Source organism: Nelumbo nucifera, chromosome 4, assembly GCF_055504915.1.
Source record: "Nelumbo nucifera cultivar China Antique chromosome 4, China Antique-T2T, whole genome shotgun sequence".
Classification (NCBI taxonomy): Eukaryota; Viridiplantae; Streptophyta; class Magnoliopsida; order Proteales; family Nelumbonaceae; genus Nelumbo; species Nelumbo nucifera.
In genome coordinates, this window is record NC_142652.1 from 55,893,313 (window position 1) to 55,913,168 (window position 19,856).

At 40.5% G+C, this 19,856-nt stretch overlaps 1 protein-coding gene across 1 annotated transcript; it reads left to right on the plus strand.

Moving 5' to 3' along the window:
• Positions 1-1,081: 1,081 nt before the first annotated feature.
• LOC109115677 (uncharacterized) lies at positions 1,082-4,623 on the plus strand. The gene is made up of 7 exons (XM_088903777.1): positions 1,082-1,144; positions 1,568-2,108; positions 2,223-2,311; positions 2,564-2,677; positions 2,741-3,085; positions 3,808-3,964; positions 4,139-4,623. Exons 1-7 carry the CDS (start codon positions 1,082-1,084, stop codon positions 4,621-4,623), a joined length of 1,794 nt encoding a protein of 597 aa, XP_088759903.1.
• Positions 4,624-19,856: the final 15,233 nt, after the last annotated feature.

Genomic DNA, 19,856 nt, shown 5'->3' on the forward strand with positions numbered 1-19,856 from the left:
TTGAATCAGAATTCGGTAAGACTGATTACATCTTGTTAGTTGAAATTGCTATTGCTTTCTTGTTCTTTTAGAAATTTCAATTATTTAATTTTCCCACTCCATTATATTACTCATTCGGCTGAGAAATTATTCCTTAAGCTCCATGTGGGATTCGACCTAGTACCACTACTACTACAAATTTATTGTGGGACTAACATTAATTTTGAGGGCTTCGACAACCCGTCAAAATTTTAGTGCCGTTGCCAGGGAGCTACTTTAATTTCTTAGCCTGTTACCTTATATTTGTGTTAACCTTCTTTGTTTTGTGACTCGTGCTTCTCAAAGAGGTGAACTAGAGTACAACCCCGAAATTGAGAAGATTACCCGTCGTTTAAGAAAGGAGGCGAAACAAAGAAAGGACCGTTCACCTCCAAGGGTGAATTCTGAATTCGACCTACCAACTTGTGATCAACCCATCTTCGAAGAGGAAGAAAGGATGGCTGATAGAGAGAGAACGCTAAGGGAGTTGGCTGCACCAATCATGAACCAACAGCCCTTGTGCATAATATATCCCACTCTCGAGATAGCCTTTGAACTAAAATCTGGTTTGATTCAACTGCTTCCTATTTTTCATGGCTTTCCAGGTGAGGACCCTCATAAACACCTCAAAGAATTCCATGTTGTCTGTTCAAGCATTAAACCACAGGGTATGACTGAGGATCAGGTAAGATTAATAGCTTTTCCTTTTACTTTACGAGATAAAGCAAAGGATTGGTTATACATTCTTCCTCCCGGTTCGATACGTACATGGGATGAGATGAATAGAATGTTTTTAGATAAATATTTTCCTGCATCCCGAGCTGCAAATATTAGGAAGGAAATCTGTGGAGTTCGGCAGTTTGGTGGTGAGACACTATACGAATATTGGGAAAGATTTAAACAGCTTTGTGCTAGCTGTCCCCACCACCAAATACCCGAACAGCTCTTGATCCAATACTTCTATGATGGACTCCAACCTATGGATAGAAGTATGGTAGACGTAGCTAGTGGAGGAGCCTTGGTCAATAAAACACCCGAAGCGGCTAGGGAATTGATTTCCAACATGGCCAAAAATTCACAACAATTCGGAGCAAGAACAGATGGTACTATCAGGCGTGCTAATGAGGTAAGTCATTCTAATTTAGAAAATCAAATTTCTGATCTGACTGCCTTGGTTCGACAACTGGCTACAGGGAAATTGCAAATGGCAAGGGTATGTGGTGTCTGTTCGATTCCTGGGCATCCTACGGATATGTGTCCATCATTGCAGGATGGTTCAATGTAGCAAGTTAGTGCCGTAGGAGGATTTCCGGGCCAACCTCAATGCAAGTATGATCCCTATTCCAATTACTACAATCCTGGGAGGAGGGATCATCCCAATCTGAGCTACGGAAACCAAGGAGGATCACAGAGATACCAGCCCTAAGCTTTCAATAGACAGCCCCCACTTTCAGCACCTATCTCAGCGCAAAGTCAACCCTCAAGTTCATGTATGTTATTAGATGAAATCGTTAAGGCTCTAGCTACTAACACTCAACAATTTCAACAGGAAACAAGAGCCAGCATCAAGAACTTAGGGAACCAAATCAGTCAGCTTGCTACTTCCATTAGCAAGTTGGAGGCACAGAACTCCGGGAAGCTACCATCACAGACGATAGTTAATCCCAAGGAAAATGCAAGTGCAGTGGTGCTGAGAAGCAAGAAAGAATTGCAGCTACAACCTACCTCACCAAGGAAGGTAGATAAGGGAGACAAGGAAGAGGAGAAACAAGATTCAAACGAGAGCCCCATTAAGGTAATACCCGACCCCCCTCTCCCTAAGATTACTAATACCATTGTACCACCTTTTCCTAGTAGGTTGGAAAAATCCAAGAAGGAAGAATATGAGCAAGAAGTATTAGTGACCTTTAGGAAGGTGGAAATAAACATTCCCTTGTTAGATGCCATCAAACAGATTCCAAAATATGCAAAATTTCTAAAGGAATTGTGCACTAACAAGAGGAGGCTGCGAATCGATGAGAAGGTAAGGGTTGGAGAAAACGTTTTAGCTGTCATTAAGAGGACCTTGCCGGAAAAACGTGCTGATCCAGGTATGTTCACCTTACCTTGTGTGATTGGCAATAAAAGAATCGAGCGTGCCATGCTAGATTTAGGTGCATCCATCAATGTCATTCCATACTCGATTTATTGTGCTTTGAGATTAGGTCCCTTAAAGGAAACTAGGGTAGTCATTCAGCTAGTTGATCGTTCTAACACCTACCCGGAAGGTATTGTTGAAGATGTGTTGGTGCAGGTTAATGATCTAATCTTTCCAGCCGACTTTTACATCCTGAAGATGGAGGAGGACACGGTCACAAGTTCAGCCCCACTTTTATTAGGCAGGCCATTCATGAAAACGGCCAAGACCAAAATAGACGTTGACGAGGGTACCCTCTCCGTCGAGTTCGATGGAGAGATTGTTAAATTTAATATATTTGAAGCTATGAAATATCCAAATGAATGCCATTCGATCTGCTCTATTGACACTATTGATTCAATTGTGCAGGAAATTTTTGGAGAAGAGGACATGAATGAAGAACTTGAATTAAGTGCACAATTGGATAGGGATGAGGATTTCGATACATCATGTGAAACTCCGGAATCGATTCTGGAACAAAAGGTAATCAATTCTAATATTCCATTGTCATTTTCTCACAAGAAATTGTTTCCTTCTATTTTGCAGGCTTCGAAGTTGGAATTAAAGACCTTACCAGCTCACCTTAAGTATGCATACTTGGGCGACAAAGAAACATTGCCCGTGATCATTGCAAAAGGGTTGACTGAAGAACAAGAGGAACGACTCATCAAAGTTCTAAAAGAACATAAGGTGGCGATTGGTTGGACCTTAGCTGACATAAAAGGGGTCAGCCCCTCAATTTGCATGCACAGGATTCTTTTGGAAGATGGTGCCAAACCAGTTAGAGAATCGCAAAGAAAGCTCAACCCGGTAATGAAAGAAGTGGTGATGAAAGAAATACTTAAGTTGTTGAATTTAGGGATAATCTACCCAATTTCGGATAGTAAATGGGTAAGTCCTATACATGTTGTACCCAAGAAAACTGGGATAACTGTGGTAAGAAATCAAAATAATGAACTAGTCCCAATGAGGGTACAAAGTGGCTGGCGTATGGTAATTGATTTTTGAAAACTTAACTTGGCCACTCGAAAGGACCACTTTCCCTTACCCTTCATAGATCAGATGTTAGAAAGATTAGCAGGTAAGGCCTTCTTTTGTTTTCTCGATGGGTTTTCAGGTTATTATTAGATTGTTATTGCCCTGGAGGACCAAGAGAAAACAACTTTCACTTGCCCATTCGGTACTTTTGCTTACAGACGAATGCCTTTTGGTTTGTGCAACGCTCTAGGCATTTTCAAAGATGCATGATAAGTATATTTTCTGAATTTATTGAGAAGTGCATTGAAGTGTTCATGGACGATTTTACTGTTTATGGTGATTCATTTGATGATTGCTTAAATAATTTAAGAAAAATTCTGAATCGATGTATCGAGACTAATCTTGTTTTGAATTATGAAAAATGCCACTTTATGGTAAATGAAGGCCTTGTGTTGGGACATGTTATCTCGGCTAGAGGAATAGAGGTCGATAAGGCCAAAGTTGATTTAATTGTGAGCTTACCTTACCCTACAAATGTTAGGGAAGTACGTGCCTTTCTTGGACATACAGGTTTTTATCGCAGGTTTATCAAAGACTTTTCAAAAATTGCCCTGCCATTGTCCAAATTGCTTCAGAAGGATGTGCCTTTCGACTTTGGGGATGAGTGCAAGGAAGCATTTGACAAGCTCAAGAATCTATTGACAATTGCACCCATTATTCAACCACCTAACTGGAACTTGCCCTTTGAGATCATGAGCGATGCAAGTAACTATGCGGTAGGGGCTGTTTTAGGTCAGTGAATTGATGGGAGGAGCCACGTCATCTACTATGCTTCAAGAACGTTGAATGCTGCACAATGCAACTACACAACCACCGAAAAGGAGCTATTAGCAATTGTGTTTGCTTTAGATAAATTTTGATCATATTTGCTTGGCTCTAAAGTGATTGTATGTTCTGATCATGCAGTTTTGAAATACCTGCTAGCGAAAAAGGAGTCAAAACCGAGGCTGATAAGGTGGATACTCTTGCTCCAAGAGTTTGATTTGGAGATTAAGGATCGAAGGGGAGCTAAAAACTCGGTGGCGGATCATCTAAGTAGGTTGGTAAAAGATGAGGACTCCTCACCCATCTCTGAGTTATTTCCTGATGAGCAACTGTTTCACATAAAAGGTATGGTCCCTTGGTATGCTAATATTGTGAACTACTTGGTTACTGGAATTTTGCCTAATTACCTTAGCATATCCATGAAGAATAAAATCAGGTATGAGGCAAAATATTATGTTTGGGATGAACCCTATCTATGGAAATTCTGCTCTGATCAAGTGATTAGGAGGTGTGTCCCTGAGAATGAGCATATGTCAATTTTAAGTTTCTGTCATAATTATGCTTGTGGTGGTCATTTTGGGCCAAAAAGAACTGCTCGAAAGGTCTTAGATAGTAGGCTGTATTGAGCAACCCTATTTTGAGATGCATACCTGTTTTGCAAAAATTGTGAAAGATGCCAACAAACAGGTGCATTATCTCGCAGGAATGAGATGCCCCAAACCCCCATTCTTATCTGCGAAATATTTGATGTTTGGGGTATTGATTTTATGGGACCCTTCCTCCCTCTTGTGGTTTTGTTTACATACTTTTGGCAGTTGACTATGTCTCAAAATGGGTGGAAGCAAAGGCCACCAGGATTGATAATTCTAAGTGTATTGTAGGGTTTATCAAATCTAACATCTTCAGTAGGTTTAGCATTCCTCAAGCCATGATAAGTGATCAAGGGACCCACTTCTGCAATAGAGCCGTCGAAGTCTTACTGAAAAAGTATGGGGTGCATCATTGAATCTCCATTGCTTATCACCCCCAGACAAACGACCAAGCTGAAATTTCCAATAGAGAGGTCAAGTCCATTTTAGAGAAGACGGTGAATCCAAGAAGAAAGGACTGGAGCCTACGTCTAGATGACACACTTTGGGCATATCGAACAACATATAAAACATCAATAGAGATGTCTCCTTACAGGTTGGTTTTTGGCAAATCTTGTCATTTGCCAGTCAAAATTGAGTATAGAGCCTATTGGGCAATCAAACGCTGCAATATGAACATGGAAGAAGCTGGCAAGGCAAGAAAGCTCCAATTGCAATAATTGGAAGAGTTGCGGTTAGAAGTATATGAGAATTCGAGAATCTAGAAAGAGAAGACCAAATTGTTCCATGATAATTTGCTTTTGAGAAAACAATTTATAATTGGACAAAAGGTTTTGTTATACAATTCTTGACTCCAACTCATGCCAGGTAAGTTGCGTTCCAGGTGGATGGGTCTATTTGTTGTTACTAATGTGTTTCCTTATGGTGCAGTAGAGATCAAAAGTCTCAATACAGACAAGGTTTTCAAAGTGAATGGGCATCGATTGAAGTTGTTCCATGAGGATGCAAATGTCTCCTCTATGGTAGACATCTCATTGGACCTTCCTCATTATTCATTGAGTTAAGGAAGCAAAGGAGGACGTCGAGCATAACGACGTTAAACAATTGTGCTTGTGGGAGGCAACCCATTGTGTATAGTTAATTTTGTTATTTTGTTTGGTTTCGATTTCTATGTTTAGCAGATGATTTTATATCTGAAAGAACCCAACAAGGCGTACAGGGAAGTTCCCTCAAATCCTTCTACTATATGCATAACCGCATACATTGGGGATAATGTATACCTTAAGTGTGGGGGGATTAGGGAAATCTGATGGAATTTGGGGTAACCCTAGCATGCTTTCATCATCACTTCTTAACCTTGCCTTTTGAAATTTCTGCTCCCTAGAAACTTATCCTTGAATGATTTTAAACTATCAGGAATTATGTGCCTAGGCTGAATAGATAGGGTAGGATGCAAGCATGACTAACTGAATTTTTGGCTGCATAAGGTACCTCATTATTTTAATCGATCAATAGGCAAGATGCATACAAATTTATCTGCATGAGGGTTTGATTGATTTTCACATAAATATCTGTCAAACATGGTTTGATTATTCTAGAACTTGCTGTGTTAGACATGTTGAGACCACGATCAATGAGTTCATGGATCAGAACGGTGGTGCCCTTGTGATTCTTGTGCAATATATATATATATATAACTATATTTTCGTAACTAATGTGAGATGGAGCATAAAATGCACTCACATCTAGAAGCAAAAGGAAAGGGTGAGATGGAGCATAAAATGCACTCACCCTAGAACCCCAACCCCATTCTCACTTTCAGATCCTTGGAATTCATGCTAAGTGGTGGAGATGTGATACATAGCAAGCTTATGGTAATAACATACATTGTTTTGACCTAAGAAACAAAGAAAGGTAATTGAATCTGGCTGCATTGGTTTGTTAAAACAATGAGGTGCTTGTTTAGTCCAAGAATGTTCAGCCGGTGGAAGGCTTGTTTCCTTTATTGTCGATTTAACTTGGGACCATGAGGAATGGTGATTTGAGATCACTCTTGGACAAGTTAAAAGGGAAAAAGATATGGAACTAGGAAGATTACCAAGTCTGGACTGAAACATGCAATTGATCAGGCCTTATGTAGAGAGAAAGAGAGATTAAAAATTAGTAGGTAGTTGCTTAAGTTTTGCCTCGCCCGAGGACGGACAAAGTTTAAGTGTGGGGGGATTTGATGAGACTAAAAAGTATCCTATTTTTATCCCCAAATATTCACTCTTTTTCATTAATTTAGCACTTAATTGAACTCATTACTCTTGTATTTCGATTCAGGGCAAACAAGAAGGCAAATCGGATGATTTTGCACAGTTTCGGCACCATTCCGTAATCTGGGCATAACTCTCAATTCCGGATTCCGATTTGGATAATTCAAGAGGCATCAGAAAGATGAAAGAAAGGACCACAACTTTTCTATTGGGTTTTGACAGATTCGGTCCATATCGAAGACAAAACCGGGCCCGAAGTCGGAGCAAATTCGCAGCAAAGCCCATTTCACGGCTGTAGCCCAATTCGCAGAAGAGCCTTGTAGCAGCCTAAGATATTAAAGCAGCCCAACTCGAATTCAAGAGCCTAGAGTCCCAATTTCGAATTAACCTCCAGAAAGAGAGTCTTATTAGATTTAAATTTTGAATGTAATCCTATAAAGATAAGAAGATTGGATTAGATCACTAGATAAGAGATAGGATATGATTAGTTCAAAACAGATCAGGACTTTCTAGCTTAAGGTTAATCTCCTAGAAGGAGTTGGAAAACAACCCTCTCCTTCAGCTATATAAAGGGGGGGGGGGGACTAGATTTGGGCATCAATCCAACAATCCATCAATCAAGCATCAAGCAACTCAAGCTACCAAGAATATCAGATCGGCCTACTGAGAAGCAAAGCCTGGAGGGTTCGAAAATCATGAGCAACTAAGCCTTTTCTTTTCTGGTTCAAGGGGGGAGGTTCGATTGTGTCATCGTGAGGTTCTGTATTTAACTCAAGTTCTTGCTTTTTAATTCAAGTATTCGTTGGTTATTGTGCATATTCTTAATGGATGTTAATGTTAATTAGTTTGACAAATTAATTAATGTTGATTTTTCCTACTGTTATCCATGGTTTGGTGATCCGTAATTGTCACGAATAGTGGTACAAGTAGCAATTAGATTAATATCTTTCAGGGTCAATTGTTCGTGACAACCTTTGACCAATGTATTGACATGTTTTAACCTAAGGGGAATCAATGGAACAAGATTCGACAACCCGTCAATGATCCCTAGAAATTCACCATTGCTTGGAAAATCCTCTCTTAAAGAGAATGAAGTGCAAGCCATTTTTGCTTGAGTCTTGTGCACCTCAAGCCCACCATTTGGAAAGCTTCAAAGTTGCAGCCTATCTAAGATCTTCTTATACTAGTTTGACTGCCCTTGAGCAAACATATTATTCCATGCCTATACAAGCACAAACATATTGCTTGCCTCCCACAACAACGATTCCCTACACGTATAAGCACAAACATATTATTCCCTTCCTGTACAAGCTTTGAAAAGCTTCAAAGCTTTCCCCTTTGCCATGTCCTCATTCTTAGCTACTTTCTGCTTTAGTTCAAGGAGGATTTTTATAGTTACTACATGGAGACCTCCATGGGAGCCTAAGCCTAGAAATTATGATGAAAATGTTCATTGTGACTATTCGGGTTATGGTTGAGTTGGCCCTAGATGCCATGTGTCACCTCCATGGCCACCCTATCTCCTTGGCCACATTAGCACTGTGTCACCTTCGCGGCCCACCTTATCTCCTCGGCTACATCAGCACCATGTCACCTCCGTGGCCCACCTTATCTCTTCATCCACATCGACACCACATCATGTGGATAAGTGCGACCAAGGTAGGAGATCATCGTATGGATGGGGACAATTCCACTAGGGATTAGGTCTTATCTTGAAGACCTTGGCAGTTAACCTCATCCTGGCAACCCCGGAAGCCCTATCCAATCAGGACACGTTTCTTCAGCTATAAAAAGGTACTTCCCGCTCAAGGTAAGGGATCCAACTCTTGACTCCCATACTGTTACTTTGCTCGGACTAGCACTGTTCTCCAACTGCTCGGCCCGACCACCTACGTTTTCTACTAACTTAAGCTTCAGAGTATCTACCCAGGGATAACTCCTTGGGCCTTTGACAAGTTCTTGCTTTTAGATCTTGGAGCGCAGCTTCGTCCTTCCACCTCGGCTCCGCCTAGTTGGTAGGATTATCTGACTAAGACCTCGGTTCAAGAACAGCTTCGGATCGAGCAGCATCAGATTGGTGTCATTTATGGTAATCAAACAAAAGGCATTCCTAATATTCTTTCCGCGCAATCAAGAAAGATGCCAAGAAATGCATCGGAATGCTTCGAAGCCCGTTCCCCATCTTGGGGTTCTCGCTCTCATCATTGCTCTTAAAGACCAGGTGCCACCGAGCTCCCCAACAACGTTGAGAGCTTGGAAGCACCTCGGCCAATGAAGACCAAAGACCTTGGTTAGCATAAGATCAAGGCCACTAAGCCAAAGACCTCGGCCAATAAGGAGCAAAGACCTCGGTCAGCATAAGATCGAGGCCAATAAGGCAAAGACCTTGGCCAACAAGGAGTAAAGACCTCGGTCAGCATGAGATCGAGGCCACTAAGGCATAGACCTCAGCCAATAAGGAGAAAAGACCTCGGTCAGCATAAGATCAAGGCCACTAAGGCAGAGACCTCGGCCAACAAGGATCAAAGACCTCGATCAACATAAGATCGAGGCCACTGAGGTAGAGACCTCAGCCAACAAGGAACAAAGACCTCGATGTGCATAAAATCGAGGCCACTAAGGAAGAGACCTCGGCCAACGAAGACCAAAGACCTCAATCAGCATAAGATCGAGGCCACTAAGGCAGAGACCTCAGCCAACAAGGAGCAAAGACCTCAGTCAGCATAAGATTGAGGCCACTAAGGTAGAGACCTCGTTCAACAAAGACCAAAGACTTTGGTCAGCATGAGATCGAGAACACTAAGGCAGAGACCTCGACCAACAAGGAGAAAAGACCTTGGTCAGCATAAGATCGCGGCCACTAAGGCAAAGACCTCGGCCAACAAGGAGCAAAGACCTCGGTCAACATAAGATCGAGGCCACTAAGGCAGAGACCTCGGCCAACGAAGACCAAAGACCTTGATCAGCATGAGATTGAGGCCGCTAAGCTAGAGACCTCAGCCAACAAAGAGAAAAGACCTCGGTCAACATAAGATCGAGTCTACTAAGGTAGAGACCTTAGCCAACAAGGAGCAAAGACCTCGATCAACATAAGATCGAGGCCACTAAGGTAGAGACCTCGACCAACAAGGAGCAAAGACCTCAGTGAGCATAAGATCGAGGCCACTAAGGTAGAGACCTCGACCAACGAAGACCAAAGACCTTGATCAGCATGAGATTGAGGCCGCTTAGCTAGAGACATCGGCCAACAAAGAGAAAAGACCTCGATCAACATAAGATCGAGGCTACTAAGGTAGAGACCTTAGCCAACAAGGAGCAAAGACCTCGATCAACATAAGATCAAGGCCACTGAGGTAGAGACCTCGACCAACAAGGAGCAAACACCTCGGTGAGCATAAGATCGAGGCCACTAAGGTAAAGACCTTGACCAACGAAGACCAAAGACCTTGATCAGCATAAGATCGATGCCACTAAGGTAGAGACCTTAGCCAACAAGTAGCAAAGACCTTGGTCAGCATAGGATCGAGGCCACTAAGGTAGAGACATTGTTCAACAAAGACCAAAGACCTTGGTCAGCATGAGATCGAGGCCACTAAGGCAGAGACCTCAGCCAACAAGGAGAAAAGAACTCAGTCAACATAAGATCAAGGCCACTAAGTTAGAGACCTCGGCCAACAAGGAGTAAAGACCTCGGTCAGTATAGGATCGAGGCCACTAAGGCAAAGACCTTGGCCAGCAAAGAGTAAAGACCTCGGTTAACATAAGATCAAGGCTACCAAGTCAGAGACCTCAACTAACAAAATACAAAGACCTCGGTCAGCATAAGATCGAGGCCACTAAGGCAGAGACCTCATCTAATGAAGACCAAAGACCTCGATTAACACAAGATCAAGGCCACTAGGGTAGAGACCTCAGCCAACCACAACCAAAGACCTCAGTTAGCATAAGATCGAAGCCACTAAGCCCGAGACCTCGACCGACAAAGAACAAAGACCTCGGTCAGCATAGGACCTCGGCCAGCAAAGACTAAAGACCTCGGTCAATATAAGACTCAAGTCGTTAGCTCGGGGCTCCTTGGCCCTCTCCTCGGCAAGACGAAATGACACATTTGCTGACCCGTCTTGGAAATGGTACGGGCGTCAAGCTGCCTGATTCACCCATAAACTAATTTCTGATTCGCCCATAAACTAGTTTAATCCCAAGTCGTTCAACCCAGAAGGTGCACTCAACCAAACTTCAAATTTGGAGTTCCTTAGCTGAGAACCTAAGAGCTCTTCCATGCCACACTGCGGCCGATCACTACACTCCTCGACTTTGAAACTGGGGGAGTGATGTTTGAGTTATGGTTGAGCTGGCCCTGGTGCTACTTGTCGCCTCCATGGCCACCCTATCTCGTTGGTTACGTCAGCACAATGTCACCTCCGCAGCCCACCTTATCTCCTCGACCACGTCAGCACCGTGTTACTTCTGTGGCCCACCTTATCTCCTCGGGCATATCAGCACCGTGTCACCTCTACGGCCCACCTTATCTCCTCGGCCAAGTCAGCACCATGGCCCACCTTATCTCTTTAGCCACATTGGCAACACGTCATGTCGATAAGCGTGACCAAGACAGGAGATTATCGTACAGATGGGGACAATTCCGCTAGGGATTAGAGCCTATCCCAAAGACCCCATCGGTTAACCTCATCCAAGTAACCCCAGAAGCCTCTTCCGGTCAGGACATGGATCTTTGGCTATAAAAAGGTACTTCCCGCTCAAGGTAAGGGATCTAACTCTTGACTCCCATACTGTTACTCTACTCGGACCAGCATTGTTCTCCAACTGCTTGGCCCGACCACCCACCGTTTTCTACTAACTTGAGCGTTGGAGTATCTACCCGGGGAGAACTCCTCGGGCTTCTGACAATTTCTTGGTTTCAGATCTTAGAGCGAGGCTTCGTCCTTTCACCTCAGCTCCGCCCAGTTGGCAGGATTATCTGACTGCGAACTCGGTTCAAGAACTACCTCAGATTGAGCAGCATCAATGACTATCATCAAGGGCCCGATCACTCAACCAACCATTGTTGGCAGTTGAAGTTTGTGATTCAAGATTTGATTGATGTTAACATTATTACTTACTAGGACCTTGTCCAAATGCAACATTTTACAAAAGTCAACTAGAGCCCAATACCCTATTTGAGAGTAGAACTTGACACTTCTATTAATTTCTTGGGTGAAGGAATGACTTTTTATGATCATAACATTCTTGTTTTTTTTTAATCCCAAAATTTACTCCTGGTGGAGGGGTGGCTACAAAAATTTTATTAATAGTGAAGAAAAAAGCCTATGAGGGACGTAAATACCTTACCCCTTTGAAAAGATATACAAGATGGGAACAACTCATAAATTTTATATAAATTGGAGGTTCGAGACCTATACTCATGAAAAACTAAGAAAACTAAGAAAAGAAATATAAGGAAAACCAATTTTATCAACATTCAAAATGGGAGAAATGTGAGAGGGTAAACTATCCACATAATAAAAAAATCGTAGCATTCTTATTATTCCTGTTGGAGCTCTTCTAGTGGCCCATCCCCTTAGAACAAGTCATCAGCCAATTGGACCTCACAACCTTAACCAAAGCATAGTATTAATTCTTCACCAACTCTCAGAGGAGGTAGTCATTATAAAGGGAGAAATTTGATGTCACCGCAACCTCGACCGAGTATAGACAACAATTCTAATTTTGATCTTTAGATGTTTAACCAGGAGCTGATAATAATTTGACTATTTGCCCAACTATTTTAGATGTCAACTCTGATACTAAGGCACCTTCATTGCTTTGATTGTAACTTCTAGAGTAGGGGATCAATGCTCTCTACCCTACTTCCACATTAATCGAGAGCATATTTTTGCCCATGTACATATTCATTATCCCTTTTATGTTTCCATGTCATTCAAATACACACATGGAACTATGCTAAGCTTAATCCTATTCAAAGGAGTACATAGAACACTCATTTCATAGGTGTTAACACCCGATTTTGCTCAATCCACTGTCGGAACCACCAATTTAACCCAAACACCCAATCGGACCCTTTCGACCTCTCTGAAACACCCAAAAAACCAAAAATCCCGAATTTCACCCTAGAGCCCTCAAATCCACCATTAAATCTGCCTGATACCTATCTGATGGTCCTGATCAACCCTCACTTACATCTAAACCATTAGATCAGACACAACCATCAGACCCAGGACCTCCCAAAACACCCACCCATGAAATTTCAGCTCAAGATTCCTCCACTTACCCTTTCATCAAGCAAAGACTCCATTCCAATTGATCTTGTTGATCTAAACACTCAGAACCTAGATTCCCTTGATCTTGATACATACTAATCGATCAAACAACACCATTAAACTCTGAACACATCAAAACACCTGCCCATAAAGTTTGAATCCTAGATTCCCCCATTTGCCCGTCCGTCAAACAAAGATTCCGTTCTAAAAAATCTCGTTGAGCCAAATTCCTATGATCTTGGCCCCCAAGACAAATCAGACCTTACCATCAACTCGTAGACACCTTCAAATACCCACCTGTGAAATTTCAGCCCAAAACACCCCCATTTACCCTTAATCATCGCAAGATTCCATTCAAGGCTCTAGATTGACCGATTTCCAAATCTGCCAAATCCGGACTCATCTAAACCAATCTAGCCTTACCAATCACCTCAGACTACCCAAAAATCCTACCCTGTGAAATTTCATCCAAAACAAACCTTGTTTGCCCCTCGATCTCACAAAGATTCGGTTTCGATCCCTTAGATTAACCAAATCAAGCCCTTGCCAAATCTTCCCGATCCAGGACCATTTGGCCCAATTTGACCCCACCCTATGAAATTTCAGCCCTGAAGTGAACTATTGGTTTTTTTCGACGTTCACAATAGGTCCAATCTCTTCCATTAATAAAATACTAGTTTTTCCAATGCTTTTCTTTGTCATCTGCTTTTCGTTAAAGTGCTTATTCATGATTGAACAATAAGTCCTATTGGGTCTTATTACCTTTAGAAAAAGATGAAGATTCTTTTTTTACGAAAGATGCATAGTTAAAATCAGATAATTGTGAATTTGAAATAAGCTATAAAGGTATGTCTTTGTGAAAAGCTAATTGACAATCATTGACTCACATCTGGAAACATTCTTACCCAGTGAATAAAAGCACCGGTGCCCACTCTTATCCACCTCATTGGAAGGTAAACTACAACTTTAAATTCTCTTTTATTTTTGTTGTTCATTAAGTTTGTATTGTTTTTTTTTTTTGTAGAAACCAACCTCAATAGTAGTTGTATGGGTATTTTGGACATTTTCATGCATCTTTTTTAGAGGACCCTAACAAAGGGGATCTATTTGTAGCTATATTAGAAAGTTCATGGGAGATGATTGCAATTACCAAACTTTAGGGGAGGTTTTAGAATAAAAAAAACATCTGAATTCTTTTGCAATGGAAATAACCATATAAGTGTCAACAAATAACACATAAAATTGAAATCCTTTATTAGATAGTATTGGGGATGATTCAAAAACATTAGAGTATACCAAATCAAAAGGACCATTAACAACTATAGAAGACAGGGGGTAGAGATAACCTATGTCTCTTGCCCATTTGACAAGACTCGCACACTATGACCAAACTAACCAACATAAGGTAAACCATACTATGTCACAACTTGCTTCAAAACACATTGAGTAGGGTGTCTATGATGCTTATACCAATCTTTAATAGGGACACGTTTACCAAGCAGAGATGAAGGTGATTTATTGAAAGTAGAAGGCTGACTAGGCGAAGATACACTCCCCAAAAATCAATAAATGTTGTCTTTACTAAGTTCTTGTAGCATTGTTTCCCCATATAATCCTTCACAAGAAAATAATCACTATGAAATTTGAAGTACATATTATTGTCATGAGCAAATTTGTTAACAGATAATAAATTCATTGATAATTCAGGAACATGAAAGATATCATTCAAATTAAATTGATGGGAAGTAGGTTTAATAACAGATGAACCAACATGGCTGATATGCAAACTTGACCCATTTCTGACCATTTCTAAAGATTGTCTGCATCCAAGGTGATATGGTGTGTTTCCTCGCTATTAGGATACCAAGTGAGGTTAAATGAGGATGATGCACCATTGTGATACACAGTGGGTTCAACTTCTTTATTGTTAAAACTTAAATCATATTTGTGGCAACATTTTGTTGCTCCATGTCTAAGTTTATTACCAAACTGGCATACAATGTTGTTGTCATGACCCTTACCTCCATTACTGAAGGATGCCTAAAATATTATCAACCTCAAAGTCCTCTAATAATAATAGCAGTCAATAGCTAATTCATACTTTATTTGAAGCACAAAAAGTATATAAAGAATCATATCACTGGAAGGTATTGGTTTAGCCTTTCAAACATATTTAGATATGGACAAACCTCTTTTCTTGAGACTCTGTAGCTATCTCCCAACTTGAAGCAATCTAGAGTGTGAATAGTTTGCAAAAGACTTGGATGGCGCACTCCACACTTCACAAGAGTAATGATATATTGTAACTTATGTGGAAACACTTTCATTGAGGGAAGCAATGATCTAAGAGAGCGCCTATTGATGGGGAGAAACTGGGCCTTCCAAGCAACATAGCTATCACCATTAAGTTTGATGGGGAGAAAGTGTGTTATGTTGGAGATTTTAATGGTGGAGGAAAGGGTAGTCAAGGCATTGGAGGTTGTAGAAAGTGAGGGAGAAGAAGTAGATGTGCTATTGTTGGCCAAGGTATGGCTCTGATACCATAAAACGTTTTAGATATAATAAAATAAATAGAAATAAATATGAAGAACTAGAAAGAAGTAGAAAGAAGAAGAAAGAAGAGATGTATGAGAAGAACTAAACTGGTTAACTATAGCATTAGTTCCTAGGCTTATTTATAATTACAGATTTAGACTTCTAATAGGATACAAACACTAGACTTGTCTAGGCATATTTCAAAATAAGACTCTCGATAGAGTCCTTATCTCCAATACACCCCCTTAAACTCAATGATTTGGCCGTAATGTTGAGTTTGGCTTTGAGAGAGAGAAACTGGGGTCATGGTAATCATTTGGTGAAGATATTGGCCAACTGGTCGCAAGAGGAGATATATCGAACTAAGAGAGATCCATTTGTAACCCGATCTTGAATAAAATGGTAGTCTACCTCAACATGTTTGGTTCTAGCATGATACACCAGGTTGGCTCGTCTCTATATTATCACACCATGAGACTAGGAGAGAAGGCATCTAAACTCATGTAGGAGAGATTGAAGCCAAATGACTTCAGTAGTAAGATTAATAAGAGCTCGGAATTTGGCTTTAGTACTTGAACGAGCAATACTGAGTTGTTTGTGGGCTCTTCAAGAGACTAATTTGGAACCAAGAAAAACTACAAGGCATCTAGTAAAGTGCCTATCATCTTGGCACCCAAACTAGTTGGCATCACAATAACCATTGATAGTAGAGAAAGAATCAACATGAAAGATCAGTGTATCACTAATTATTCCATTTTAGTTCCTTAATATTCATTTGAAAAATTCCCAATGGGCATCTATTGGATTCTAAAGAAACTAGAAGTCCTTGTTAACACTAAAAGCATTATTTGGTCTAGTAGTGGTAGCATATTGGAGAGAACCAACAATGCTACAATATCTAGTGGGATCTTCAAGAGGAGTACTGTCATACTCAAAGAGAGATAGAGAAGTTTGACGGTATGGGAGTGGAGACTGGTTTGCATCCTTCCATCTTGCAAGGATGCAAAACATCTGAAGTATACTTTTGCTATGAAAGCTGAAGTCCTGTAGAAGTGAATTCAACTTCAATGCCCAAAAAATAGTGAAGAGTGCCAAGGTTTTTGATGGCAAAGATGGTGGCAAGTTGTGAGATGAAGTGAGAAATAGCATCACATTGTTTCTTGTGACTAGTAAATCATCCACATAGATAAGAGCATACAAGGAGATGTTGTTAGTAGGAAAAATGAAAAGAGAGGAATTGGATTTTGTAGCTTTAAATCCCATGTTGTGAAGGCAGGAACTTAATTTTGAGAACTAAGCCCGAGGAGCTTGTTTGAGTCCATATAATGCCTTCTTGAGTTTACAAACATAATTAGGGAATTAAGGGTCCTCAAAACCCTGAGGCTATCTCATATACACATCTTCAGATAACTCACTATTAGATAGTGTATGCCTTTAGCTCCAATCGATTGATGTATATAAATCATTATCAATGAATGAATAAAGTACATTATTGTTTCATGTTCTAATCGGTATGTTTTCTGTGAATTACTCCTTAAACTGGACACTTATGATACTCGTGTTAGTTAAAAATGTTTTCAATTGCTAGTGTTGGACACCAAGCACAACCAGTGAGTGTTTAGAAGAAACATTTAACCTGGACCAATTTCTAGTTATGCCTTAGACCTTGGAGATAGATGGGCAAAACTGGAAAGTTGCACTTAACCCCAAACGGTAGTGATACTACACTGGGTATTGGATTGAACTGTCTTTGATATGCCAACCAGTGACTCAAGGGTCAAATACCTAGGCATGTTGGGGTAATTTGGAAAATTACCTAAGTGGGTGATCATAGTGATATGATCGATCCCTTTGTTAGACAAAGTGAATATCAGGCTTATCACTCTTTGTGATGGAAACCTAAATTGGTAGTAATGGATTTCAATTGTATTTGAAATTTAATTTATAAAATGTATTTATAAGTTATATTACCATTTTATGAAAAAGGTTTGCAAAAGGTTTTAATCCCGGGATTCATCCGAACAGAGAGTGTGACATTGAATTTTGCATTCAGGGAAGAGGTCCTTCTTTGTGGGCAATGTTCTAATGATTATGGGCTGAGAGATTAGTTGTAAGAGACCATTACAAGGATGATTATTTAAAGGGATTTATCTTACATAAGTTCATTATCCTTAGGTCTTCATAGGGTGTTTGGATCCAACGATCATTTAGGTGTAAAGTTGGGCCCAAACTAAGCCCAAGTTGATTGGGTCAGGGGTTCACTACCCTAAGTAGTGAATTCTCGGCCTAACATCTTTTAGAAGTAGGGTCAAACCCCTATGGACTTGTGTGAGACCTTTGTGAGTCCCACACCATACAATATTTAGGCCCAAAATGGCCAAGCAACACCTTGGGATGTGAACCATTAAAGAAAATGGGCCTAGGTCCCTTTACTAATATGGTTAGTTAAGTGATCAAGTTGTCATGTGACTTGGATTGAAACTGAGCATGGATTTGGGTATGGAGCACCTATCATCTTAAGAGGATAATGCTTATCAATTAAAGATAGAGTATTGATCCAAATTTGATTTGGATCAGCTCCTAATTAGATTAGGAGAGTGCTCCATATAAAAGAGAAAGAGGGGAGGTTCCAATTGAACCAATTCTCTCCACTCTCTTGCTCTCTTTTCTTCTTGCTTGTCTCCTAGAAACCCTAATTCGACCTAGCTTTGATAAGGGTTGTTTTCTATTAGTCCTCCGTTGTCTTTTCACAAGAAAAATATTAGGGCACATTTGGTTCACATACCCTCTTTGATCCAAGAAAGTTGGAGACCAGATTTTGTTGAAACGGTGTTGCTGAATAGGCTTTACATACACACTATGCCATCTTCAGTGGGAGGTTGATTTTGGGACTAATATTGGGCATGAACTACCATTCTTGGAGCTACACATTGTGGTCTCTGTATCAGCTACGGTTAGCTTTAATTTGGGTTTCAAATCTGATTCGGTTCAATGCATGATCGAACAAGAAATTTCAGATTTCAAAATAATTAGGAAATTGTTTCTCGGGTTGGGTTAGAAAATTTTTGAAAATTTGGCCAACCATTAAGCCTGGTTTGGCCATGTCAAATTTGATTTCTAACCCTTCAAACACTCACCATGCAAGAAGGTATTATTCACTTCCAATTGGCGTATGGGCAAGTTATTAGAGACAATAGTGCTAAGAATAGTCCTTATAGTAGCAGGTTTCACAACGGGACTGAAAGTCTCACCAACGTCAATACTGGGCTACTGAGTGAAAACCTATACTACAAGTTGGGCTTTGTAACTTTGAAGGCTACCATCCACATTTTGTTTAATTTTATATATCCATTTGTAGCCAATAATGTTCATATTACTAGTATAGGGAACCAATGTCCATGTGCCATTCTTCATGAGAGCATTAAATTCTTCACACATGGCCTGATGCCATCCAACATGCTTCTTAGCTTGTGAGGAACAAGATGACTCAGGTAAAACATTTGAATACTAAGAGATCAATACCTCCGTCAAGGGGTGTTTAGTAGCCAACAAGGATGAGCCTTACATTTGGGACCTAGTAACTATGGGGTGAGACCAAATTGAGTTAGGTATAGGTGTCATCGTTCTCATAATGGATTCGATATTTCTCATCTTGGGTGCAACAGGAGGCAAAGAAGATGGTGATGGTGAAGGTGGGGATGAGGGAGGAATAGGTGAAGGTGATGTTGGTGTTGCAACCTCAACTAAGGAAGAAGAGGTTGTGAGTGGTAGATGGCCCCTAAACATCTAAATAAATCAATTCTAATGGTGCTAATGAATGAAGATGACTAGTAGTATATGGAAGATGATGACAAAACTGAAAGTTGTCATAGACAGAAGGAAGACCAACGGAATTAAGAATTTGCTTTAAAATCTTCAAAGTTGGATGCCCCAAACAAAGATTCCATGAGTCAACAGAAGCATTAGTAACAAAAGGTAAAGGAGATGATGCATCCATATGTGAAAGTTGATAGAGTCCATTTTTACTGGGGCTTGCATAAAGAGCTTTCTTGAGGATCGATCCTTTACTAGAAAATAAGGTGGGTGAAATTTAAAGAAATAGTTATTGTCACGAGAAAATTGGCTAACAGGGAGAAGATTTTTTGTAATGTGAGGAACATAATCCAGACTTGTTCCATTACCAATAAGGATCTAATTA